The sequence below is a fragment of the Podarcis erhardii genome (assembly GCF_964252035.2).
Source record: "Podarcis erhardii genome assembly, chromosome: 10".
Taxonomy (NCBI): domain Eukaryota; kingdom Metazoa; phylum Chordata; class Lepidosauria; order Squamata; family Lacertidae; genus Podarcis; species Podarcis erhardii.
Window position 1 is genome coordinate 24,058,207 of NC_138500.1, and position 24,777 is coordinate 24,082,983.

At 41.4% G+C, this 24,777-nt stretch overlaps 1 protein-coding gene and 1 long non-coding RNA gene across 5 annotated transcripts in view; one reads left to right on the plus strand and one right to left on the minus strand.

Moving 5' to 3' along the window:
- The window catches only part of TBXAS1 (thromboxane A synthase 1), a 206,021-nt gene that overhangs the window by 132,412 nt on the left and 48,832 nt on the right, over window positions 1–24,777 (plus strand). For all 4 annotated transcript variants that reach the window (XM_081878943.1, XM_081878940.1, XM_081878941.1 and 1 more), the window contains exons 7-10: window positions 789–877; window positions 2,629–2,777; window positions 6,163–6,293; window positions 22,378–22,695. In XM_081878943.1, the coding sequence (XP_081735069.1) occupies window positions 789–877; window positions 2,629–2,777; window positions 6,163–6,293; window positions 22,378–22,695 (687 nt within the window). The remainder of the gene's footprint in view (window positions 1–788; window positions 878–2,628; window positions 2,778–6,162; window positions 6,294–22,377; window positions 22,696–24,777) is intronic.
- LOC309351383 lies at window positions 6,691–11,095 on the minus strand. The gene is made up of 3 exons (XR_014160806.1): window positions 10,859–11,095; window positions 9,079–9,182; window positions 6,691–7,616 (listed from the first exon to the last, which is right to left on the minus strand). It is a non-coding gene; the product is annotated as an uncharacterized lncRNA (long non-coding RNA).

Sequence of the window (24,777 nt, forward strand, 5' to 3'; positions counted from 1 at the left end):
GGGGATATCCATTTCAGTTTCCAGATGTTCTAAGTGACGGTGCCACAGGCTAGCTAAAGGCAACTTAGCACTGGTTGCTGGTAAGCTAGTAGACAAATTAGCAGTGTTCTGACCATATGAGTTTTGGTGCAGGCTTAGCAACGGCCAGTCAGCTGCTTGCTTAGTGTAAGCAATTGATCCTAGTTGAGAACACAAGCGGCAGAGCCTGCTCTTGCTTTCATGCAAAGGGATGTCTTCCTTCCTCCTCAAAGGTGGCAGAAGATGAGCTGTGCATGCACTTGTCTTTGTGCTGATCGACAGAGGGCAGATCTGTGCCAAGTGCACGTAGAGCCCAGCATCTCCATGCCACACAACAAAGTCTGGCAATATAGCAGCCACTGCACACACACACACACACACACACACACACTCCTAGAAGCTTCTCATTTCCCATGGCAGTTGCCCCTTCCAGCTTGGGGTAAACAGATTGTACAACACTACAGTTACAGGTTCCATTTGTCACGAATGTACCAGCCTATTCTCCCGTCTAAGAGCAGTGAGCAGCCACAACAGAAACAAGAAAGCAGGGGAACCATCTCCTGTGGCCATCAGTCTTGGACAGAGAGCATGTTATCACTGGAACGTGTATTTGTGTGTGTGTGTGTGTGCTTTATCCACTGTGCGTGTGTGTGACTTTATATACTGATTCAGGAGCTCCTGAGAGCACTTACCTCCTGCAGTATGCAATTAATGTAGAGAAATGTATTGTGTGTTTTTTAATTATACTGTGTGCATGTGCTCCTTTTTAGATGGTGCCGCTAATCAACCAGGCATGTGACATCCTGCTGAGTAACTTAAAGGTCTATGCAGATTCTGGCACAGCTTTTGACATCCAAAGGTACTTTAATAAATTAGAAGCGAGGGAAGTTTTTACAGGTACTTGATTTGCCAAGCTATTCTAAGTATGCAATTATTTTACAAATGGAGTTTTTAATTTTTCTGTCTTGATGTGGACACTGTCACTTTCAAATGATTATATCTGCCCCCCCCCCACTTTACTATAGCACAATATTTTAACAGTAGCAATTACAAGCAAAAGTAATTGAAGTGGAGTATCTACTCTGTAGCTGCCAGTAACATCCGTGGGGGGAAGGGGGAGAATGTTATTAGTGGCTGCATCCAGCCATCGTGATAAACCATAGTTTATCCTGATAGGAGTGAGCCTAGGCAAGACTTGGGTTCACACACTCCCCTCCCTCTTTCCTCTCCTTTCCATGCCACAGTTACAGGGAAATTAGAATTTCGCTTCTATTTTTTTAAATTAATCACAGTTTAGCACCACATCTGAACCCTAAACTGTGGTCCATCTTTAACTATGGTTTCTTGAAGCAATCCGTGTAACTCAGACCTGTTTGACAAAGATCCTTTCCAGTGTTAATTGAAAGCTTCCTTTTGCAGATTCTGCCTCTTTTATTGCTGCTTGTTGATTGTGGTTGGGAAAAAGATTGTGGTTGAGAAAAGATTTTATGATACTCATTCAGTTTCCAGACGCAGCTCCTGATAAGCTAGTATATAACAGAACAGTCCTAAGAGTGGCCGGGAAGCCATGGAATAGGTGATCCTCTGTCACATCTGAGCCCTGCCAGTTCCTGCTGGCCAGGGCAGAAAATGGGGCATTTTCCTTTTTGCTGTGCTAGTTCCAGGCTGCTGCAGCAGAGAAGCTTCAATCAGGCCCCTCTTCAGGAAAGGTCCAGAATAAGATGCAGCACCACCAGTAACACTGCCAGCGTAGCTTTTTCCTTGCTCTCACTTTTGGTGGATGCAGCAAGGGTCTCCATAGCAGCAGAGCCCAGCAGAGAAACACTTCTGCTGATACCCCCACCAGCTCTACTACTCAGGTAGTTAGGACTGTGCTCTGACTTAGCATAAATCTGACTTCCGTTTTCCTATGTCAGCACTGACATGATGCTACATGATGGGAGTGAAGAGTGAAAGAGCGCAACCAAGTGAATTCTGTTAAGTAAGTGTGTGTGTGTGTGTGTGTGTGTGTGTGTGTGTGTGTGTGTTACATATGTATTGATATATTTTATTTCTCTGCACTCAGTACTGTATGCCTAATGACTGGCAGCTTAATGTGTAGACTTATTACAACATAATGTGTGCCATTTTAGGTCCTGTGTAAGATCTGCCTCTGGTGATATTTATGTTGGCCCATTCACAAATGCAATTATCACTTGATGTTGCAGTCATCAACACCATAAACACCTATGTGTGAATCAGCCCCAGAACCTTTGCAAAACTCAGATTCAGAAAATGAGGAGTTTGTTGTGTTTAGAATTATTAGCAAGTATACATTCAATTTTGTAGTTTAAAAGTACAACTTCTTTACCATTTGTAAAAATGAAAGCTATAAATATTATTCTCAATCAACTTCAGAAGATAATGTGCTTAGTTTTTCATTTTATAAATATCTCCTGACATATCCTCCTGAAATGAATCTTTAAAAGGCCTGGCACATAAAAACTCAAATTGTCTTAAATAGGCTCAGAAAAATAAATCCTAGGAGACAGTTTTGCAACAAAGGCAGAAACAGAAATGTGGGATGACAAACGTTGCAGTTTAACAGCAACCTTCTTAAATCTTTTACAGGAATTACAGTTGCTTTACCCTGGATGTTGTTGCTAGTGTGGCTTTTGGTACCCATGTGGACTCCCAGAAGAATCCTGAGGATGCTTTTGTTAAGAACACCAGAAGATTCTTTGAACTTTCATTATTTAAACCCATCTTAATCCTAGCCAGTAAGTATAACATGACAGTGCTCTGAAGAATCTGAAGAAGTGTGCATGCACACGATCTCTGAAGTATCTGAAGAAGTGTGCATGCACACGAAAGCTCATACCAAGAACTGACTTAGTTGGTCTTTAAGGTGCTACTGGAAGGAATTTGTTTTGTTTTGACTATGGCAGACCAACACGGCTACCTATCTGCAAATGACAGTGCTCTGTACATGGTCCAACTGTTCCTATTTTTTCCCTTAAACAATTGTTTGTTACAAACCAAAAGTTGTCCATGACAGTGGTTTAGAATGCAACAGGGAAGAAGAAAGATTATGCAAGGGCCTCAAACATGTGTAAAAGGAGAATGTATTAATACAGTTAAATTAAGGGTCACACACCTTTTTTGGACTAGTGGGTGCCCTAGAGAACAGTGTATAACATGAAATTCGATAATACAGTCATGGTGACATTTCCCCCATAAATTTCCAACTATAAAATGCTTAACCTGCCCCCCCCAATGCCAACCCTAAACCAAAGATTAGGTTGTGAACCCACTTACTAGGGAGTAAACCCCTTTAAATACAAAGAGGCTTCTGAATAGATGTGTGTACTGTAACTACACAGTGAATTCTTAATTAGTGCCTGGGTTTAGGCCATGCAGAGCTAGAGATATGCCCAAACCTCTTTGCAAAGTTTTCACATTTGCCTTTTTTTCCAGGGAGGGGAGGGAGAAGATTCTTTAACACCCACCAACACTTATAGTTTAGTAGTATTTGCAGAAAATAACTTCTGGGGACCCTTTTATTTCAGACAAACCTTCCACATGAAAGATGTATCTTGGTTGCTAGGGAAAAGAAAGTGCAAACTACAGGGGTCCCTAGTTCTGCTGGATCTCTCAGCGGCCTTTGATACATCAGAAGTAGCAAAAGTGCACTAAAAGGATAAGTAAGTCCCATTGAATTCAATAGGGCCCATTCCTAGGTTAGTGGGTACAGGATTGCAGCCTAAGTAGATTAAAAAATGAGCTTGTTTATTTGTGTATGGCATTTGTGTGTTACCTCATATCATCAAGTTTTCTGGGCAGTTTACAGTAAGTAAGTAAAAATAATTTAAATACAGAATAATCATAAATCCATCAGATTAAAAGTTACATAAGTACCACAAGAAAACAAAAACTCACTGCACCCCAAAATTGAACACAGATTGAAAACTGGAGGCCAAAATGACATAGTTATTTAAGAGGCCTTGTGTGAACAAAAAGGTATTCACTAGGCACCAGAAACACAAGAAGGATCGCCCCAGGCAAGCATGCTTGGGAAGCCTGCTCCACAACTGAGGTGCTGGGATTGAAAAGGTCCTTTCTCTGGTGGTTATCCAGGGTGGCAATCATTCAGTACTGGGGGCACCTGTAGCAGGGCTTCAGAAGAGGATCTTGACGTTCAGGTAGGCACGTGAAGCATAGCATTGACTGGAAAAATGGTTAAAACAGATAATGTATTCATGTTATCATTTATTTGTTACTCCTTAAGACATTTATGGTGGTGATCCTCCCCCCTCCCAAAAAAAAATTGTAAAGAGCAGTAGAGTTCAAGAAGATTAGTTGCAATTATTTTTGTTTTTTATGTAACTAACCATAACAGTGATATCAACAATAGGTGAGGGCTACAATCCTATGCACTCTTACCACCAGCAGTGTAGCGTGGCCAGGTTTGGGTTGTTTTAAAAACTTAGGTGCTCCCTGTCAGTAACACTTGAGAGGGCTGAAATTCTCTTTATGTGGTAGCATTTACTAAAATGTGAAAGCAAAACCTGTGACTGCTTATCCCTTAACAACATCAAAGTAATGATGAGGCACGTTGGAAACAAAACAAGAATTTTATTTATATGCAATCTATGAGGGTTAAAACTTAATGGATACTTGGATAAGGCAGAATACTTTGTTTCAGTCACAATCACTTTACAGAATTAAATTGATAACTTTACTTAAGACTTCCACTTTAAACCTGTTTCTGATTAAAATGATTCCTCCTAAAATGGGTATTTGTTCTACTAAACCAGTAAAACCCTTCCAGCCCCTTGTAGGATCTTTTCTTTTCCCTCAAGGAAATAAACTGACTTGCCCTGCCTAGCAAACCCCTAACCACCCAGGTAATCCCTTGGTAAGACATTTCTAAATCTAATCCTGACTCTTACCAAGCAGTACCTGAAAGGTTAACTATGTGGTCTAATTTTTAACTCCACCCAGCCCCTGCTTGGCTTCTGGGTATCCAGAAAGATGAATCCAAGGTCCGCCCAATCACACATTCATAGAATTGTGCTGCACTCCACCTTTCTGTGTAGGTGGAGTTTCTCTCTCTCCATTTGACACACCTATCTAGTATGTTGTTGTTTAGTCATTTAGTCGTGTCCGACTCTTCATGACCCCATGGACCAGAGCACGCCAGGCACTCCTGTCTTCCACTGCCTCCCACAGTTTGGTCAAAATCTAGTATGTTAGTCCATTTAATTGTTTATAATAATAGCCACTCAGTGTGTAAATTTGGAATTTATTGTTCTCCAGTTTAAGGCAGTTACCGGTTTACTGTAGGAATCAATTGATCAAGTCTCAGATTTGTGCCATGCACACAACTCCAGCTTTATGAATATTATGCAGCAAGGTAGTTCCTATGAAGGGAAAAATACTTCGGGGCAAATTCCTCATTTGAAAAAAAAACACACCAGAAACATTTAGTGACCTTCTATTTAATGGTTCACTTAGTTAAAGGGTACATTTACACAAAACTTTCCTGCAGCCCCGAGACAAACCTTGTGATTGTCTCAAGAGTCTGTAAATACAGTTTGCTGCAGTTAGTCTCTTTGGAGAAGTATATATAAGCTTTAATAGGGCATTAAATGAGGCACCCTGCTTTCCAGAATGAAAAGGGATGATGGAAATTGAATTAATGTAACCTTCCAGTCACATTCTCAGAGCTGTCTTACCTTGCAGGTTGGTTTGTAAAGTGTGTGTGTGTTTTTAAAGGCCTCATAATGCATTAAGTGTTCTATGGCATACATTGCAATGTTGCAGAACCCTGAAGACACATTGAACCCTATTTCTCTGTAGAACAGCCTTCCCCAACCTAATGCCCTCCAAAGAATTTTGGACTTCAACTCCCATTGCCCAGCTCCAATATTGTAAATTAGGGAAATGTATGAGATGCGTCCTACAACAATGTGTTCATCTCAGTAATCGGAGTAATCTGAGAAAGTATATGCAACCCTCTAGTCAACAATGACAACATAAGAAAGCAGTAGTATTTTTTATTTTAAAAACTCTGAAAGGAAAGGAAATCCATATACTTAGGGGTTGTGGATATTTGCATTAATAGCTAATGATGGTTTGTTTGTTTTTGAAACTCTTTTAAAGTTGCATTTCCGTTCGTAATGGTCCCCCTGCTTCAGATTTTGCCAAATAAGAAACGAGATGAGGTGAATGGATTTTTTATCAATGCCATTAAGAATATGATTGCTTTGAGAGACCAGCAAGACCCAAATGAGGTAAGACTTCTTTATGGTAGGAAGAGCCATGCATGACCCAACCAAACTGTGTGCATTTAGTCCACTGTTTCCTACAGTGATTAATTTGTTGCCTCTAGGATAGACATGGGATAGACATGGGTGGTGCTGTGGTCTAAACCACAGAGCCTAGGGCTTGCTGATTGGAAGGTTGGTGGTTCGAATCCCTGCGACGGGGTGAGCTCCCGTTGCTCAGTCCCAGCTCCTGCCAACCTAGCAGTTTGAAAGCCCATCAAAGTGCAAGTAGATAAATAGGTGGGAAAGTAAACACTATTTCCATGCGCTGCTCTGGTTTCACCTGAAGCGGCTTAGTCATGCTGGCCACATGACCTGGAAAAATTGTCTGTGGACAAACGTCAGCTCCCTTGGCCAGTAAAGCGAGATGGGCACTGCAACCCCAGAGTTGTCCGTGACTGGACTTAACTGTCAGGGGTCCTTTACCTTTTTTTTTTTTTAGGATAGACATGTTCAACCGGTCGACTGTGATTTTCCTAAAAAAAGCTCACCAACTCTGGGCACTCTCCTCTAAAAACAGCTCACCAACTCTGGGCAATCCTCCCCCAAAAAAGCTCAACCATCCAATGACAATGGGTAGATCACTGCCAGTTTTTTTTTTAATATTGGGAGTAGATTGCAGTCTCTTGGGATTTGGACATGCCTACTCTAGAAAGCCCATAAGCAAGGCACAACGGCAGTAGCCTTTGCCTAATTTTTCACTCCCAGCATCCAGCATACTTCAGAATTATAGTGTCTCTGCTAACTGTAGAGATGATATCAAACGCAGCAAAGGCCTCAGTCCAAATTGCAAACTCTGCCTCCTTTAAGGTGTTCAACAATTTGGCTGATTATTTTGCTCTTGACTTCTACATGTTTTTGCACTTCCTGATGTACATTGCAACTGGAGCTGTGAAAAGGGTACAGAAAGTTCACTTTTCTGGTGACTCATATGTTCTTATTAAAACTAGTATTGAAAATTGCACTTAGAACTTGCAAAAATTTCCAACCCAGTAATTTTATCCATTTAAAAGCATGACATTTCTTCCAGTCTGGGTTTTAAAAAAAACATTTGTAATTTTTTTTTAAATTTTTTTTTTGCTCTCTTTCTTTCTTTTGCCTCTTCTCTCTCTATGTGCTCCCTTATTATAGATATCTCTTTCCCTTTTGTCACTTTCATCCTTCATCATACCTTTGGTGCTGGAACACCCTCCCTGAACTTCTGCATGGTGTCACATCCTTCAGGCCACAGCTCAAACCTCATTTCTTCCATGAAGCCTTTAGCTTAATCTCCTTCATCTCCATCCCCAGCTGAAATGAACCATAAATACATACAACACCATTTGTGCATATTAAGGGCTCAGTAGTCTTGCTCTCCTTGCTAGGGTGAGAGGGAAGCCAAGCTCTGGAAAGTGAAAAGAGTCTAAGGCTGAAGCTACACACCAAATCAAATCTACAGGACTGCATCCTCTCCTCAGCTTGCAAATGGAGACATGAGACAGGGCTGTGGGCTTGCCTCTGTGCCCAAGGGGCACTCGGGGGTTGGCAGTGCCTATTAGGTTTGCACCTCCAGCTCTGAGCTTGTTTTCTGCTACTCCCCACTCCCACCCCACCCCTGGTCCAAGCTTAGAGCTGGAAAGAGGAACAGATTTTCCAGTAACCTCATGCTGTGTTTTGAGACTAAGCACAAGCTCAAGGCCAACACCCTTCCTCCTGGAGGAGGAGGCCCTTGGGACAACAAATTTTTGGTTGGCCAGTTCTAGGTTTCATTTTTCCATTGTGAGATAATTTCCCACTGCTTTCCTTCTGGAAAACCCACTGTTTACCACTGAATTGCAACAAACATTACAGCCATACCTCGAGTTACAGACGCTTCAGGTCGCGTTTTTTCAGGTTACGGATCTGCCAAAACCCGGAAGTACCAGAATGGGTTACTTCCGGGTTTCGGGGGTCGCACATGCGCAGAAGACTAAATCGTGCTTTGCACATGCGCAGAAGCACCAAATCGCAACCTGCACGTGCATAGACGCGCCACTGCGGGTTGTGAACACTGTGGGTTGCAAACATGCATCCCACACGGATCACATTCGCAACCCGAGCATCCACTGTAGTTGGTTTTTCTGAGGATTGATGTTTCTTCTGATTCAGTGGTAAACAGTGGGTTTTCCTGGATAAAACTGTGGGGCAAATGAAAAACTGCTCAGACCTGTCTGTGCCTTCTAGCAGAAAACCTCTAGGACCAGTACTTTCTTGGCAAAAGTGTGAATAAGGTCTTAGCCTCTGATTATAATAACACTTGTTAAAATATCCTTGTTGACCACATTGTATTTCCTGTTTTGTAAATTAGCAAATAAAAGAAAACAAGGGCCCTTCAAATCTGCTAACTAAATTTGTATGTACCGGTAAGTGCTCCTGTTGTGACGTGGGGTTTGTGATTTCAGCTCTCTTGACATAATATGCTGGAGACAGTTCTCTAGTAACACTTCTTTATTAAAGCAACAAGACTAAGACTTGAGGAGGGGAGAGCTACATTTATAGGGACAGGGAACTAGCTAGAAAGGATACATTTTGGAGGGAACAATATCAGGCAATCACAGTCCTGCCTTTTGGAGGCAACCAATAAGACAGAGGATCCAAATACAGCAGCTTAAATGAACCAATAGTAGCTGTACCCCCTGGAACCAAAAGGCAGTCACTTTACCCTAATGCAAATACAGACAATAATAATACAGATATAAAATCCTTTGACTCAATACACAACAGCTCCGATTACCCATCAGATTCCAATGCAGGCTTCATAGAAACAAGCTTAATTGATTCACTTCCGTTCTTACTGCTACCCTTTCATGATCTGATGCAAGTTTCCAAATTCCAGACCTGCAGAAATAAAGAATATTAATTAACAAATACCTTACAAACTGAGCACATACTAAATATAATCTTGTGCAAATATTGTAAATATTGTGAAAGCATGGAAAGAACTAAATTTGGATCAGTGGTGAAGTTGCTGCAGGTAAAAAAAGTCAAATAGCTTAAATGGGGGAAATGATGTTTATTTTAAATATTTATATTAAATAAAGGCCTTCCTTGTATGCTAGAAAATAATTGTACAGTGGGAAGGTAAAAATAATTATGGGAAGTTTTAGAAATATTCAATTAATTAACAAAATCTATGTACTGCTTAATTTTAGTAAGCCTCTAAGTAGTTTACAAGAAATATCAAAATTGTCATTTTTTAAAAAAAATAAAATAAAATTAATAGTAGAAAAAGAGATTAAAACATGTTAACATCTATGTATCTGGCTAGGCTTGCCTAAACAAAAATATTTGAGGCAGGAACCAAAAGGAATACAACAGTAGACAGTGAGATGCAAAATGTAGGTGCCATCACACTAAAATATTGATTTCTTTCAACTGTTGATAATTTTGTAATTTAGATTGAGCTCTGTGATGTCATTTGCTCTTATCCCATTCCATTTGCTCTCAACTGCATATGGTCTTTCTGCCACCATTTAAATGTAGGTAACTTCCTGATACCGCCAAAACTATAGATGTCTTCTCCTACTGGGATGTTTTAGGTCCATGCTTCAGAAATGCCCTATGTACCTCATCAGAATTGTACAAGGAGACTGGCAACATGGAGAGCCTCCTTTTTGTGTTTCAAAGCTCTTTGCACTATTGCAGATGGCTTTTGAGCTGATAAGTAGGGTTCAAGATAAATGCTTTGTATTTCTGTTGTTTTTGTTTACCTCAGTACACTGTTGAGTTTCACCTTGAACAAAGCGAAATTCTACATGCATTCTTACTGATTGTTTAGATGAGTGGGTGCCTGTTTTAATACTAGTCTTCCACTTTGTGTTCAGATGTGTTGCACCCTGATTTATTTCTTTATAAGAATGCTTATCTACCCATTGCCATAAGATTGTTCCAGTGATTTAAAAAAAAGAAAATAATTCAAGCAGAAATGGTATTCCACAACAACAACAATAATAGTACAAAGCACTTTGGGCTTCATTTTAAAGGTGGGTGTTTTTGTGTGTGTGGTTTTTTTACACGTTTGGTTAATCCTGAAGGCAGATAAATAAAAAGGATTGTCAGATGTGGGTTGTAATAAATTTTAAATGAGTTTCATAAAAGCTACAACTAAACGTAAACCTGCCCAAACAGGGAATTTCTAAAACACACAATTCCTCCTCAGATTTTTCCGCTGCTTCCTATCATGAAAACTGTCATGTGGATTAATAATTCATTGTTCTTGAATCAGCCCTCGAGGAAAATTGACCGCAATGTCATTTCCATCTGAGTGGGGTTGTGTTTTTTTTAAGGGGGCTAAAATGGAGGTATGAATCTTCTTGCTTTGCAGAATCACCAAAACACATAGGCCAGAACTTGGATTAATTGGCTCTTTTGCTGTGACTCTCCATCAGAGGAAGAAGACTTAAGGGGAGCTCAAAAAACTGCTAAGGCCCCCTCAGAATTTCAGCAGCTTATTGTAACATAAGCGTTTGCAGGAAGCAAGACGCCTACAAATCACATAATGGAATGTGTCTTACACTTAACTATACTTTGGGCTTGGGACTTATGAAGTGGCTTTTCTTTGACCCTTGTTTATGCATCTCCTCTCCTGCCCTACGGTGTGGCACACGTTTAGTCTTCCTTTTTACAGCAGGCAGGGAAACGGCATGGATGATGCGACCCGTTCAGGAACGTGAGGCAAAATGGCAGCTGCCTTGCCTCATGCTGTAGTAAAAAATATAGAAGGGAGGAATGGACAAGTTTCAGTCTTCATAATTTCTCTCTCCCGCCATCATGTTCCCACATTAATCTGCCATTTTTTAAAAAAAGCAGCACAAAAATATATAGCTCAGTATATGAAATTCTAAACATGTTTTGACTGAAAAGAGGGGTGAGGAACCTGAGGGCCGAGTGCCGCCTCTATCTGGCTCCCAGAATTCTCCTCATTCCACACACTGTCAGTGCCCCTGCTTCTCAGCCTGGGCGTTTGGCTTCTCAGGCCTATGCCTCTTTGCTTGTTTGGCTAGAGGATAGAGAGAGGTGTGTGAATGGGTGAAACCACTAGCCTACTGCACAAAAGTAAAATTTATATAGTTGCTCTGCCCATCTTTGCCTGTGGACCTGCTCACCAACAGCCAGGAAATATAGCCTGTGGGCTGAAAATGGATTCCCACTCCTGTCCTAAATAGGCAATTCAAAACACATTTTGCTATATTTTGAGGAAAAACTATTGCAAAATTTGGAGAAGTGCAGTCTGAAGGATAATTTCATTCCTGTCTGCACTTTAGAGCCGTGGTTCAAGTCCTTTCACATTGGACTTCACAGAAGTCAAATTCCGCAGGCACTCCTCATTTAAAGGCATGTGCTTGGGCTGCAATCCTAAATATTTCAGCTACTTTTTAAATCCAGACAGGGAAGCTGTGCCCCCCCCCCCGGTTATAACTGGATTTAAAAGACTAATAATTTATGTATCCTCTTATTTTTCCTCCCAATGTGCTCCCTTGGAAAGTGTGTCACCTGAATGAAAAATGTGTCAATTAAAAGCCAACCTCCACAAGTCTATTAAAGAGACAGAGTCCAGAGAATGTTCTGTGATTTTAATTAAAACAGAAATGTGAGTAATTGGTTTTGTGCTGCAAACCTTTATTAATATCTTAATGAAGACTGCAGTGTTTGTAAGCCTCTTTCAAAAGCCCTGTTGTGTTATGTTTTGTGTCAGTTTCCAGTCCAGGTTTTGGGGACTCTTCAGTCCTCCACAGATTCAACTTTTCCTTCCACAGCAACATACCCTCCAACATTTCTCCAGTGAAAACAGGGGTGTCCTGTTCCATAATAATAATAATACCACCAATAATACTAATAATAATTTAATTCTTTATACCATGCCCATCTAAATGGGTTTCCCTAGTCACTCTGGGCAGTTTCCAACACATATAAAATAATAAAAAACATTAAACATTTTTTTAAAAAAACTTCCCTATAAAGGAATGTCTTCTAAAGGTTGTGGAGTTGTTAGTTTCCTTGGTTTAGGAGTTGTGTTTTTGTTTTGTTTATTTATTTGCAGATTTATTTAAGAGTTTTGCAACAAAAAGTTATGAAAACACCAAGCGGTGCACAGTTAAATAAGACTATAAAATGCAACGGATTACAAACTGCGTTAACAATGAAACCACTTCAGAGTATTAGAAGTAGATATCAAAAGTCACAGAGAGACAGGGGAGAAGGCCTCACTCTTCTTGTCGCTCTTGTGAAAAAGGTTATCCATCTAGGTAACCAAGACCCAGGTCTGAATTCGGACAGAGGTGCAACTTGATCATCAGTTCATCCAAGAATGTCTGTAGCTGCTCTGCCACAAGCCACTAAATCATTTTTCCAATAAAAGGTGTACAGTGGTACCTTGGTTCTCAAACTTAATCTGTTCCGGAAGTCTGTTCCAAAACCAAAGCATTCGAAAACCAAGGTGCGCTTTCCAATAGAAAGTAATGCAAAACAGATTAATCTGTTTAAGACTTTTAAAAACAACCCCTAAAACAGCAATTTAACATGAATTTTATTATCTAACGAGACCATTGATCTATAAAATGAAAGCAATAATCAATGTACTGTACTATAAAATAAATAAGACAGAATTGTAGATGAAAAAAAATTTTTTTTTTTATTACTTGCACTGATAGTCACTATTTCTGCAGTCACACAATCAGTCAATCAATCATTAGCTGAACTGGGTTCCACACAGTCACAAAAACAAATTAACCGAAAAAGCCTCAAAAACAAAAACGCAGAATAAATAACAAAAACAAAAGTGCCCAACTTAATCTGTTCTGGAAGTCCGTTTGACTTCCAAAATGTTCAAAAACCAAGGCGCAGCTTTTGCTTGGTGCAGACGCCCTGGAAACAATAGCCAACAGCCGCATCGGATGTTCAGCTTCTGAAAAACATTCAAAAACAGGAACACTTACTTCTGGGTTTTTAGTGCTTTGGAACCAAGACGTTTTAGTATACCAAGGTGTTTGAGAACCAAGGTACCATTGTAGTAGCAAATTATCAGTCGCTATCACTGGCCAGTTGGTCCAGGGTGGGGGTTTTTAGGAGTAGTCATACCATCTAAAGCAGCAGTGTCCAAACTTTTTTCAAAGAGGGCCAGATTTGATGAAGTGAAGGGCTGTAGGGGCCGACCAAAGGGCCAACCCAAATTGTTGACCTTTTTTAAGGATTGAAGTTGTTGAGCTTCTTTTAGAATTGAAGTTGTTGAGGGTTTTTTAGAGTTTTACCCCAGGAAATAAACTGCCACAGGGGCCAGATTAAACCGATCAGTGGGCCGGATAAGGCCCCTGAAATGGACTTTGGACATGCCTGATCTAAAGAATCCATGTTTCTCCATGCATACGTTGTTGTTGTTTAGTCGTGTCCGACTCTTCATGACCCCATGGACCAGAGCACGCCAGGTACTCCTGTTTTCCACTGCCTACCGCAGTTTGTTCGAACTCATGTTAGTAGCTTAGAGAACACTTTCCAACCATCTCGTCCTCTCTCGTCGCCTTCTCCTTGTGCCCTCAATCAGGATCTGTCCATCCAGTGAGCACTCAGGGCTGATTTCCTTAAGAATGGATAGGTTTGATCTTCTTGCATTCCATGGGACTCTCAAGAGTCTCCTCCAGCACCAGAATTCAAAAGCATCAATTCTTCTGTATTTTAAAGGTTTTTGGTGCATGCTTATGCACCTTCGTCTAATGTCCCCCACTCCAGTGTATCCCCCCACCACAATGCAGCTGATGAGATAATAGGTGTCACAAGATTCCTTTGATTTAACAAATGAACCTGCTCAGTTTTCTGCATCAAAATACTGCAAATAATATAAAAAGGTAAAGGGACCCCTGACCATGAGGTCTAGTTGCGGACGACTCTGTGGTTTCGGCACTCATCTCACTTTACTGGTCGAGGGAGCCGGCGTACAGCTTCCAGGTCATGTGGCCAGCATGACTAAGCTGCTTCTGGCAAACCAGAGCAGCGCATGGAAATGCAGTTTACCTTCCCACTGGAGCGGTACCTATTTATCTACTTGCACTTTGATGTGCTTTCGAACTGCTTGGTTGGCAGGAGCAGGGACCAAGCAATGGGAGATCACCCTGTTGCGGGGATTCGAACCGCCGACCTTCTGATCGGCAAGCCCTAGGCTCTGTGGTTTAACCCACAGCGCCACCCACGTCCCATTGCATATAATATAGTAATTTGTTTGTTTGTTTGTTTATTAAATAAAGTAAACTATCATTGGAGCCTCATCCTGTTTTCAGTATATACTGTATATAACCCCACCACCACCAAACATCAGCCAGCTGTTGATGTTAGCAAACAAAGCAACTTGAATGCCAAGCCAAATCCCCAAACCAGCATTTCTGAAAGAGCCTGAGCTAACACAAGATACTGAAACATGGCCTGGAGTTTAATAAACTTGAAGTCTAGGGAGTAAATTCCAGAGCTGAGAAAATGCTGCCCTCAACCTCAGTTATGTGCAATTCTAGAGTCTGTCAGTTCAAGCACAGTAGAAGCTTTCAGTGTCTGTACTTCAAAGAGGCAGGGAGGAAGATTAAATGCTTGAAAGACAGAATTAGGGTGCATGCAGATGTACATGAGAACAAGAGTGTGTGTAGATATTTTGGTTATGAAGTGAGCACTGTTTTCTCTGCCTTCTGTGAAAACATATGTGCAGTCTTTGGATCAGATCCTGATTTCCTATTCTGGTTTGTCCCCCTGCCATTCCCCACTTCAAGCACTGTTTGTATATATCCTTCTGATTTTTAAATATTTTTATATTTATATTTTATATTTATAACCCCAGCCCTTCTGCTAAGATGCTCAGTGCACAACTATGTCTTTACAGTGAAATGGATTAGGCTGAGGGGATAGTGATAGTGACTTATCGAGTGAGCCTCACCTCACAATTGAACCAGGATTTGACCTGACTCCCTTGACCAAAGCAAAAGAAAAAAATAAAATCTAACCACATAAATTATAGTCACAGCTGTGAATGCTTAAATTGCATTGAAACCACTAAGAAATAAGCAAGACACTTAACCTTTGTTGAATTCAGTGATTGTTCTTTGTCCTGGTTTGTTGCTTCAAGCAACAACAAAAAAGGAAGCTTTTATCCTGAATAATTTAATCATTGTGACCTGCCACAGATACATTTTCAGTATAGTCCCAGCAGTGATGTCTCATTAATCATATATTTCTCAGTCATTTTTCTGAATGCTTCAGCTGATATTGTACCAAAAATGGACACTAGGGCCTGGAAGTTGGGGATTCATTTGTTAAAAGTGTGTTCAGTACTTTCAATTAAAGATAGATATCAGAATTCAGTTTCAGGAAAGAAATTGAGACTGACACTCAATATGTTTGACCTTGAGGAGAAGAATTGGGTTGCATTACGTGCTCAGGTTTCATATTCGTACACTATATTGGATGGTTGTGAAGCTTAGAAATGAGGATTTAAAGAAGGATTATTAATGTAGTTGAATATGTCTTGCACTGTATGGCTTGTATTCATTCTTCCAATGTGTGACACAAAGCTTGCTACTTCCATGCAAAATTGCTTCCCTGAATGACCAGGCAGTGTTTAAGAAGGCTTAACGAACTGGAAAAGGCATGGCTCACAGCACCCGTGTCACAACCTATAATGGAAGGTGTCTGTCTTGGACAGACTAGATGAGTCTCTTACCTACAGCATCCACAAAGTCAGGCTTCTATCCTTTTGCAAAACTTCATCAGGCAAGGAGTCTTTCACACAGCTACTCTGACAGCATCACCATTTGGTTTTCTGATAGATGCTTTGTTGTGCAAAAAATAAAAATACTTTTTTTAAAAAAATGGAAAAAGAATATATAATATAAAGCAAGTGTCCATCTTGCTGATGCGTCTTTCAGTTTGCTGCTGGTGTAGCATTTTCCTGCAACTCAATTATTCTGCAGCCAAGCAAAGCTGAGCAGAGTATGAAGTGCAGGTGTCTGTTTGCAATGAGGGAAACATTTGGGAAGGCCGAGCCAGGTGCCAGATATGATGTCTCCCTGCCTGACTGTCTGTCTCATTTGCATCCCACCTTTTCTTCAAAGTACTCAAAATGCCTTATGTGAGGAGTTATCCATTTCATCCTAATGCAACCTTTTGAGCCTGAGAGACAGTTGAATCTGATTGCTTGATATACTTATTGAATTGGTTTTTGTAGGTTTTTACACCTGCCAATAATCCATCTTCATTCCTCTCACGCCAATATTTCATTATTACTCAGACTTCATTGTAAAATGTCTCCCAGTGCTGAAAAAAAAAGAAACATCTCTTTAAGCCACCTCACATCTAATAGTGCTTCTTCTCTTTCCTTTCCTTCTTTTACAGTCACAGAATATGGTCATTTATGAGTTTACAGATGATGTGCTAACTCAGAGATTGTGTAATGTGGGTGTCTGAACACAGCAGGGGTCTGTGGTTGGTTTGGGCCATGGGTAGGCAAACTAAGGCCCGGGGGCCGGATCCGGCCCAATCGCCTTCTAAATCCGGCCCGCAGATGGTCCGGGAATCAGTGTGTTTTTACATGAGTAGAATGTATGCTTTTATTTAAAATGCATCTTTGGGTTATTTGTGGGGCATAGGACTTCATTCATCCCCCCCCTTATAGTCCAGCCCCCTACAAGGTTTGAGGGACAGTGGACCAGCCCCCTGCTGAAAAAGTTTGCTGACCCCTAGTTTGGGCACTCGTAATATAGCCTGATCATTATCATCCTTTTCATTTAAGAAGACTGGTCTTAATATTGTTCCCTGTTCTGTGCTGTCCTCTCCTGTTGTTTGAACTTTTGGAAGGTTTTAAAACCTGAAGCATTGCTCATGAGAATTAATCCAGGAAGTATCCCCCCCACCCCGCATAATTACCCTACAAAAATGTAGGTCTTCCTTCCTTCCACTGACACACTTCCCAAGTCTTCAGGGATTTATTTCAAGGGCTTCAAACAGCTTCTGAACAAACTATTAAAAGCAGGGTTCAGAGAAAGCTAAGTGCACTTAAGCCCTATTGAAATCAATGGAACATTAGCACACCAGTTAGAGTGCTTATATCCAATTGATTTCATTTAATTTTGTCTGAATTGTGCCCTAAGGCTAGAATGATAGTTTTAAAGAACATGATATTGTTTCCCATGGTGCATTTCTTTTGCCCCACTGTCACCTCTGTTTAAACAGGTTTTGCATGTTTTTAAGGCACTATAAGAACCTGGTTAACAATGATAATAGTGAGATGAAAGTTCATATGTGAGCAATCATGCCTCTGTCAATCCACATTCAATGCTCTGAAAGAAGTGGTTCTCTGTCTCTAGCCTTAGAAAGGTATTCTAATAATATGCACTTTACAGCCCAGTCTTAAGCGAAGCCAAAATGTTTGGACATTTCAGTCTTTGAGTTAGTAAGGATGAGTTTACATGATTACAGTGGTACCTCGGGTTACATACACTTCAGGTTACAGACGCTTCAGGTTACAGACTCCGCTAACCCAGAAATAGTGTTTCAGGTTAAGAAATTTGCTTCAGGATGAGAACAGAAATCTTGCTCCGGCGGCGTGGCGGCAGCAGGAGGCCCCATTAGCTAAAATGGTGCTTCAGGTTAAGAACAGTTTCAGGTTAAGAACGGACCTCTGGAACAAATTAAGTACTTAACCCGAGGTACCACTGTACTGGGCTATATAAATATGAATTTGTATAATTCAGATTTTAATGCCCAAGTGATGCAAGTCTAATATCTGAAGTGCCTCCTCACACATTTAGCTGCCTGGTTGCTAAGATCAGCAATTGAGGCCTTGTTGGCAGTGATACTGCTTTCCGTGGTTTGAGGGACAGTGGTACATGAGAGAGTCTCCTCTGTGGTGGCTCCCAGGCTGTGGAATAACCTCTCTGAGTTGCATCTTGGGCTACCATATACTTTTTGACAATTTGCTAGGACAAAAGGGGGGGGTGCATTTGAAATATACCCTATCTAGTCCTATGCTTGTGTTCATTGAAGACAATCTTACTCGGCTGCGAGTCATCACCAAAGAAGAAGAAGCTAGTCTGAGCCCTCTAGTCAACAGATTATAAAGTTATTCAGCTCATTCAGACAATCATATCTTGCCTTTATAATTTAAGGTATGAACAAACCTTCTGTCTATGCATGCATCACCTTCTATCCCCTCTCCCTTTTGGCAAACCACAATTAAACCCACAAGTCTTCAACTAACATAATTTTCCATTTTGTTCAAACCAGGAAATGATGGCTACCAATTCAGAACAAGCTAGGATCTTCAGCCACAGTTTACTGGTTCAGATGTTATGGGGAACTATGGTAAATTAAAGGCTCCTGATTTTTAATCCCAGTGAGAGGAGAGGAGGGAAGGGGCTTCCTAGGCAGATACAAAGTTGAGATATCTTCTGAACTAAACCATTTACAGTTGTTGCCACACAACCCCACCTGTAGTGGTTTTGAACACTGCAATGGAGATTAAGCAAAATATCTAATTAGTTGATCACCTCCTCTCTTTCTTTTTTAAAAAAAGAGAAACAGCTGCAGAAATGTACCGTAATACTCAATTTTGCTCCTACAGTGATAGAACATTCTCCAGCCGGTGAAGGATACAGTAAAATGTCATTGGCTTACTTCATCACAATGTAATACCCACACAGGACGCTTGTAGAGAATGTAGTTCATTTGGTGAAAGATTTTACAGGGCTCGAGGATGGCCAAGCCAATTAATTCCCCACAATTTAGATTTAAAGCCCACAGTTGGTTTTGTTGAACCTCAGTACACTTTTTGGATGTCCTTTTCTTCTTACCGGGTCATAGCACTTAGCTGACTGCAAAAGCCAAAGCACAGTATGTTAAGTATTTCTGCTTCTTTGTTTCTCACCATTCCCATGTCAGTGATCTGATAAAAGTCCTTTGACATATATAATGAATGATTCCTTTTGTGCCCTTATCTCATTTGCCCTTTTCCTGTGCCTGCTCCTCTCCCTCAATTTTATTTCCCATCATGGCTCCAAGAATATAATTTAAAAGCTCTCCCTTGATCTTAAAAAAAAGTAAAGCAGATTAAATTATTTTTGAAAAGCATTCCAGCCTTGCTTTTCCTTCCCAGTCTGCAGCATCTCAAAAGTCAAGCTCTGCAACCACTTCTGCATCCCCTCCCCCTTTTTTTTTGCTCTGACAGATTATGCTGGTGTTTGAGGAACTGAAAATAAATGCAATGCCATAATGCATTTAACAATGGATTGCAAAATAGACAGCATGCCCAAACCAGCTTTAATGGAGTGGTGTTAAGTAGACCCCTGCCAAAAGTCACTATTTTCAAGGGCTTATTCTTCATGCTTTCAGAACTCTGCAGCATGAGAGCACAATAGTGTGTTGCGCTTCCACACTGGTGGTGAAAATATGAGATGACAGATTCTCAGTAAGCATAGGATATAGGCGGAATGTGACATATTTGAAGCAATGACCTGGATCAAAAGACCTGTGGAACTAGTTCCATGTGCCCAAGTGGGGTTTAGACAGCCCCCTGCCCCAAATTCCAGATGGCAAACCTCTTTTGAAACTGAGAGGACAGTCAAAAGTAGTTTGTGACATGGCACAGGAATCTTAAAAGCACCCAAGGGGAATACCCAAGCTGTTTGGATTATAGCCAACATTTTAGGCAATGTTACATGAGGAATGTGCCCAGGATTGTCTTGCACATAGGCTAAAAACCTCTGTAATGAGACAGGGGTGTCATTTTTTGTCCTTTCCCATCCACTAATATTGGCACAATGTGTAATATTGTAAAAAGAGGTCCTATGGCTGGGTCGGGATGGCATGGGGATGAGGGACCAACTCCCTTCTCTTGTGGGGCCCCAATTAGTGCCATTGTCTTCCGTTAAGAGTTTGGGTGTAATCCTTGACGCCTCCCTTTCCATGGAGGTGCAGGTTACAGCAACAGCCAAGGCAACATTTTTCCACCTTCGCCGCATCAAGCAGTTGGTCCCTTACCTTTCCCGCCCCAACCTGGCCACAGTGATCCATGCGACGGTCATCTCCAGGCTTGACTACTCCAGGCTTGACTACTCCGGGGCTGCCCTTGAAGCTGTCCCAGAAACTCCAGCAGGTACAGAATGCTGCAGCGAGGCTCCTCACGGGGTCTCTGCCATGGGAGCATAGTCACCCAGTGCTTTTCAAGCTGCACTGGCTCCCGGTGGAGTACAGGGTCAGATTTAAGGTGCTGCTTTTGACCTTTAAAGCCCTTCATGGCCTAGGACCCTTGTACCTAAGGGGCCGCCTCTCCCGGTATGCCCCACGGAGAGCCTCAAGGTCCATAAATAGCAGCACCCTAGTGGTCCCGGGCCCTAAGGAAGTTAGATTGGCTTCAACCAGAGCCAGGGCCTTTTCAACTCTGGCTCCGGCCTGGTGGAACGCTCTGCCTCATGAGACCAGGGCCCTGCAGGATCTGATTTCTTTCCGCAGGGCCTGTAAGACAGAGTTGTTCCGCCTGGCCTTTGGCTTGGAGCCAATTTGATTCCCTCCCTCTCTTTCTTTTTTTCCTTTCCTTCTCCTCCTGCGATGAGGCTAAATTTTAATATTTTAATATTTCAATATTTTAATGTTGTATTTTAATTTTGTTTTTAAGTTGTAATCATTCAACTTGTTTTTATTATTGCTTGTAAGCCGCTCTGAGCCTGGCCTTGGCTGGGGAGGGCGGGGTATAAATAAAAATTATTATTATTATTATTATTATTATTATTATTATTATTATGCCTACCTAGTAAAACAAAAACAAAAAACTAGGAGTCACTTTTTAAATTATAATTTCATGTTCCCTTAAGTCAGCTCTATTTAGGGCTATAAAAAGGCATTGATTTCTATTCTGACCTGTGTTAGTCATATGCAGCACTGTTCCATAATTATTTATTATTCCACACCATTCATTTTAGTTCAAAGGTAATTCATTTCAATACAAAGGAAACACAATACAAATTTGGGATGGGGTGGTGGGATCACCACTTATCATTTGTGGACTGAAACAGACAAAAAACAAACAACAACAATGGTGAATACTGATAGTATTTTCTGAAATGATTTCCATTCCAGACTTGGGATGAATGTTGGTAGTTCTGTGGGCCCTAGGGCTTCACAGCAGAAAGAGCTAACAAAGGGTTACTTCTGCACCCTTCAGTGTGCTTTTTCTCCTCATGTTCTAATCTGCTTTGCACTTACTGCGATTCAGATCAGGACTGGTTTTTTAAAAAATGAAGTTAAGTTGATCGAATGGAATAAATTGTTTAAAATTGATTGATTAAATTTGATTTTCAAGTAATTAATTTGATTGTAAGTGGCTACCCCAAATCAACTGATGCAGTGATTATTTGGCAGTGATCGTGATTGCTCTTAAATGCAGTTACACAAAATCTGAATTTACTGACATCCCTAGCTCTATTCTCTTCTTCCAAAAAAAATCTACCGCAACACCCGCTTTATTGTTCCCTGTCATCAGTGCAAAGCAAAGACTCCATTGATCACCAAGCTACATGTCAGGATGTTACATCATTCCTTCCCCTGCCTTTTTTTTTCAAGGAACAGTTGCCACTGGAGACTGAAATTGGGTAGAGAGGCACTGAGGAGAGGGGCTGCCTAATCCTTTCCCTTCCTTCCATGTATCTGCTTAAAACCACCCCACTCCGCTGCTTTCCCCTTTTCCTGTGGGAGAAAAGATCCAAGGTCCCAGCAGGTGGGAAAGAACTGGGGAGAGGGTGATGTGATAGGACAAGAAGAAGGAAGGAGAAGAATTGAGCAGCCCCTCTCCTAACTCATCCTTTGTTCCCAGTTTTGGGCTACTTTAAAAAAGAAGCTAAAATGAAAAGAATCACATCATCCAGCCTTTACAACACAGTATGAGTAATTGTTAGGCAATGCCAAAAACAAGGCTCGCCCCTTGGAGAAAAGAGATATCGTATAGCTGTATTAGCGTGAATTTACGTCCACATGCTTGTTCACTGACTTAATGTTTTCACTGTGCATTTTGCAGAGACGCAGGGATTTCCTCCAGCTGATGCTTGATGCCCGAAGCTCTGCTAATGACATCACCGTGGAACATTTTGACACGGTCAGCCAAGCCGATGTTTGCATTCAGGAAAATGAGACATCTGCCAGCAAAGCCCGGCCTCAGAAGCAAAATCCAAAAACGTTGAGTGATGATGAAATAGCTGGCCAGGCCTCCTTATTCCTGATCGCTGGCTATGAAACCACCAACAGCGCCCTCTCCTTTGCCACTTACCTGTTGGCCACCCATCCTGAGTGCCAGGAAAAGCTGTTACGAGAGGTGGACGAATTCTTTTCAAAACATGTAAGTAGGCCCCTTGCTTGATTTTTCTGCTTTCATATATAAGGGGTGGGGGTAGGGATGCCTTCAGCCAGAGAGACCAGAATGTACTTGACAGAGTCAACTGAAGCAGGTTATCTAAAACAGAAATTACGCACCAGTGTGACATTTAATATAATGCAAAGATTCACGTCAAAAATCAAATGCAGCTCAAAGCCACCTGTCAAACCAGGGCTGGTATATTCTTATTTCTTTGCATATTTTTTTACATACCTCCCCACTCATCATCACCATCACCACCATCATCATAATCTTTATTGCACTAGCCAAAGGCCATGGCATCATTCACAATGGGAACAAAAAGAAAAGCAACAATAACCATAAAAACCATAAAAACATCAGGCACTGCAGATACAATAAACCACGATCACATCTCCTAAAAATTATTTGTTTCATACGATATAATAGCAAGGGATTCTCAGGTAGAATGTGCCAGCTTAAATGTCCGAATCACCTTTGCAATTGACCGCTATTTTATCTGGTTCTTTTCTCCTGATCTTCTTAGCTGTCAACACATATAGTGCTATTTTATAAGTTACGAAGTCATCAGTATCACTCAGCAGCCATTTCACCCTTTCCACCCTGTTTGAGTGTGTTCCAGAAATATTTACAAGTAGTAGCATTCATTGTCATTAGGGAAGACTGTAGCATCCACCTTGCATTGGATCCAGGAAGAGCTGGGAAGGACGCCTGTCTTAAACTCAAGAGGGATGTACTAATATTCTCAGTCTCGGTCAGCTTCCTATGTTCCTGTAGTTCTGGCAATCACTAAGGCAGGGATCTGGTACTCCATGCTTGTTTCTCTCTGGATTGTCAGTAGCTGTATAGGAATTTCTCCATTATCTCAATATAGAATTCTGTATTACATTTAATGGAATTTGAGTAAATATGTATGGTAATCAGTGATATCCAAGGAACCCTCAGAACCCTCCCACTTCTGTTGTGTTCCTCATCAGCTTTGAGTGTGTCTTGTTAGACCTGTTATGGTCCATCCCCTTCACCTATAATCTCCCATCTTTTCTCCTTCACATCTTTCCCACTGTGGTGTGGATCTATTTGTAATAAATATGAGCTCCTTGGTTCTGAAGATTCAGATATGGCATGAATAATTAAAACGGCAAATCAGTGCTATCGGAGACAGTGGTCAGATTTGCAAAGGTTTACTGATTCTAAGCAAATAGCATTGCTTATTGAAAAGATCAAAGTACCAAAACTCAAATGGCACTTGAATGAAGTGCAACGCAATATGCATGGGAAAGGTAGCAGTTGTACTTGCAAGACGTATCAGTAAGTTGGGCATATTAATTAGTCTACTGGTCTTTTATAAGCCTTTCAAGAGTGTGCAGTCTAGAGTAGGGATGGGGAATCATTTTGAGCCCAAGGGCCACACTCTCTTCTGGCAGCCTTCAGGGGGCCACATACCAATGATGGGCAGGGCCAGGAGAAAACATGTGAATTTTACCTTTATACAGTAGTCCAGGAGTCAGCAAACCTTTTCAGCAGGGGGCTGGTCCCCTGTCCCTCAGACCTTGTGGAGGGCCGGACTATATTTTGAAGAAAAAACAACAACAGCAAATTCCTATGCCCCACAAATAACCCAGAGATGCATTTTAAATAAAAGGGCACATTCTACTCGTGTAGAAATATGCTGATTCCCGGGTTGTTCGCGGGCCGGATTTAGAAGGCGATTGGGCCAGATCCAGCCCCCGGGCCTTAGTTTGCCTACCCATGCAGTAGTCTATAGTTTCTTCTTCATATGCACACACACTTCTCTGTCCTTCATCCAAGTAAGCAAGAAGCATTATCAGTATTCAAGAAGACGTTATGTCCAGGCAACCCCCCCCCCAAAAAAAACCCCACAAAGAGAGTGCAAAACAGGAGCAGCAGAGCGTATGCCCCTGCGCACAGGGGCAGGCGGGAGGGAGCCTCCTGCAGCCCTGGGATAGGCCACAAGAAAGCTGCCTCCCTGTGTGCTGCAGCCCAGCTGGGGAGCATGGGTGGCAACATTGCTGCTGACTCTCTTTTCTCTGCCCCGTGTCAGGCTCT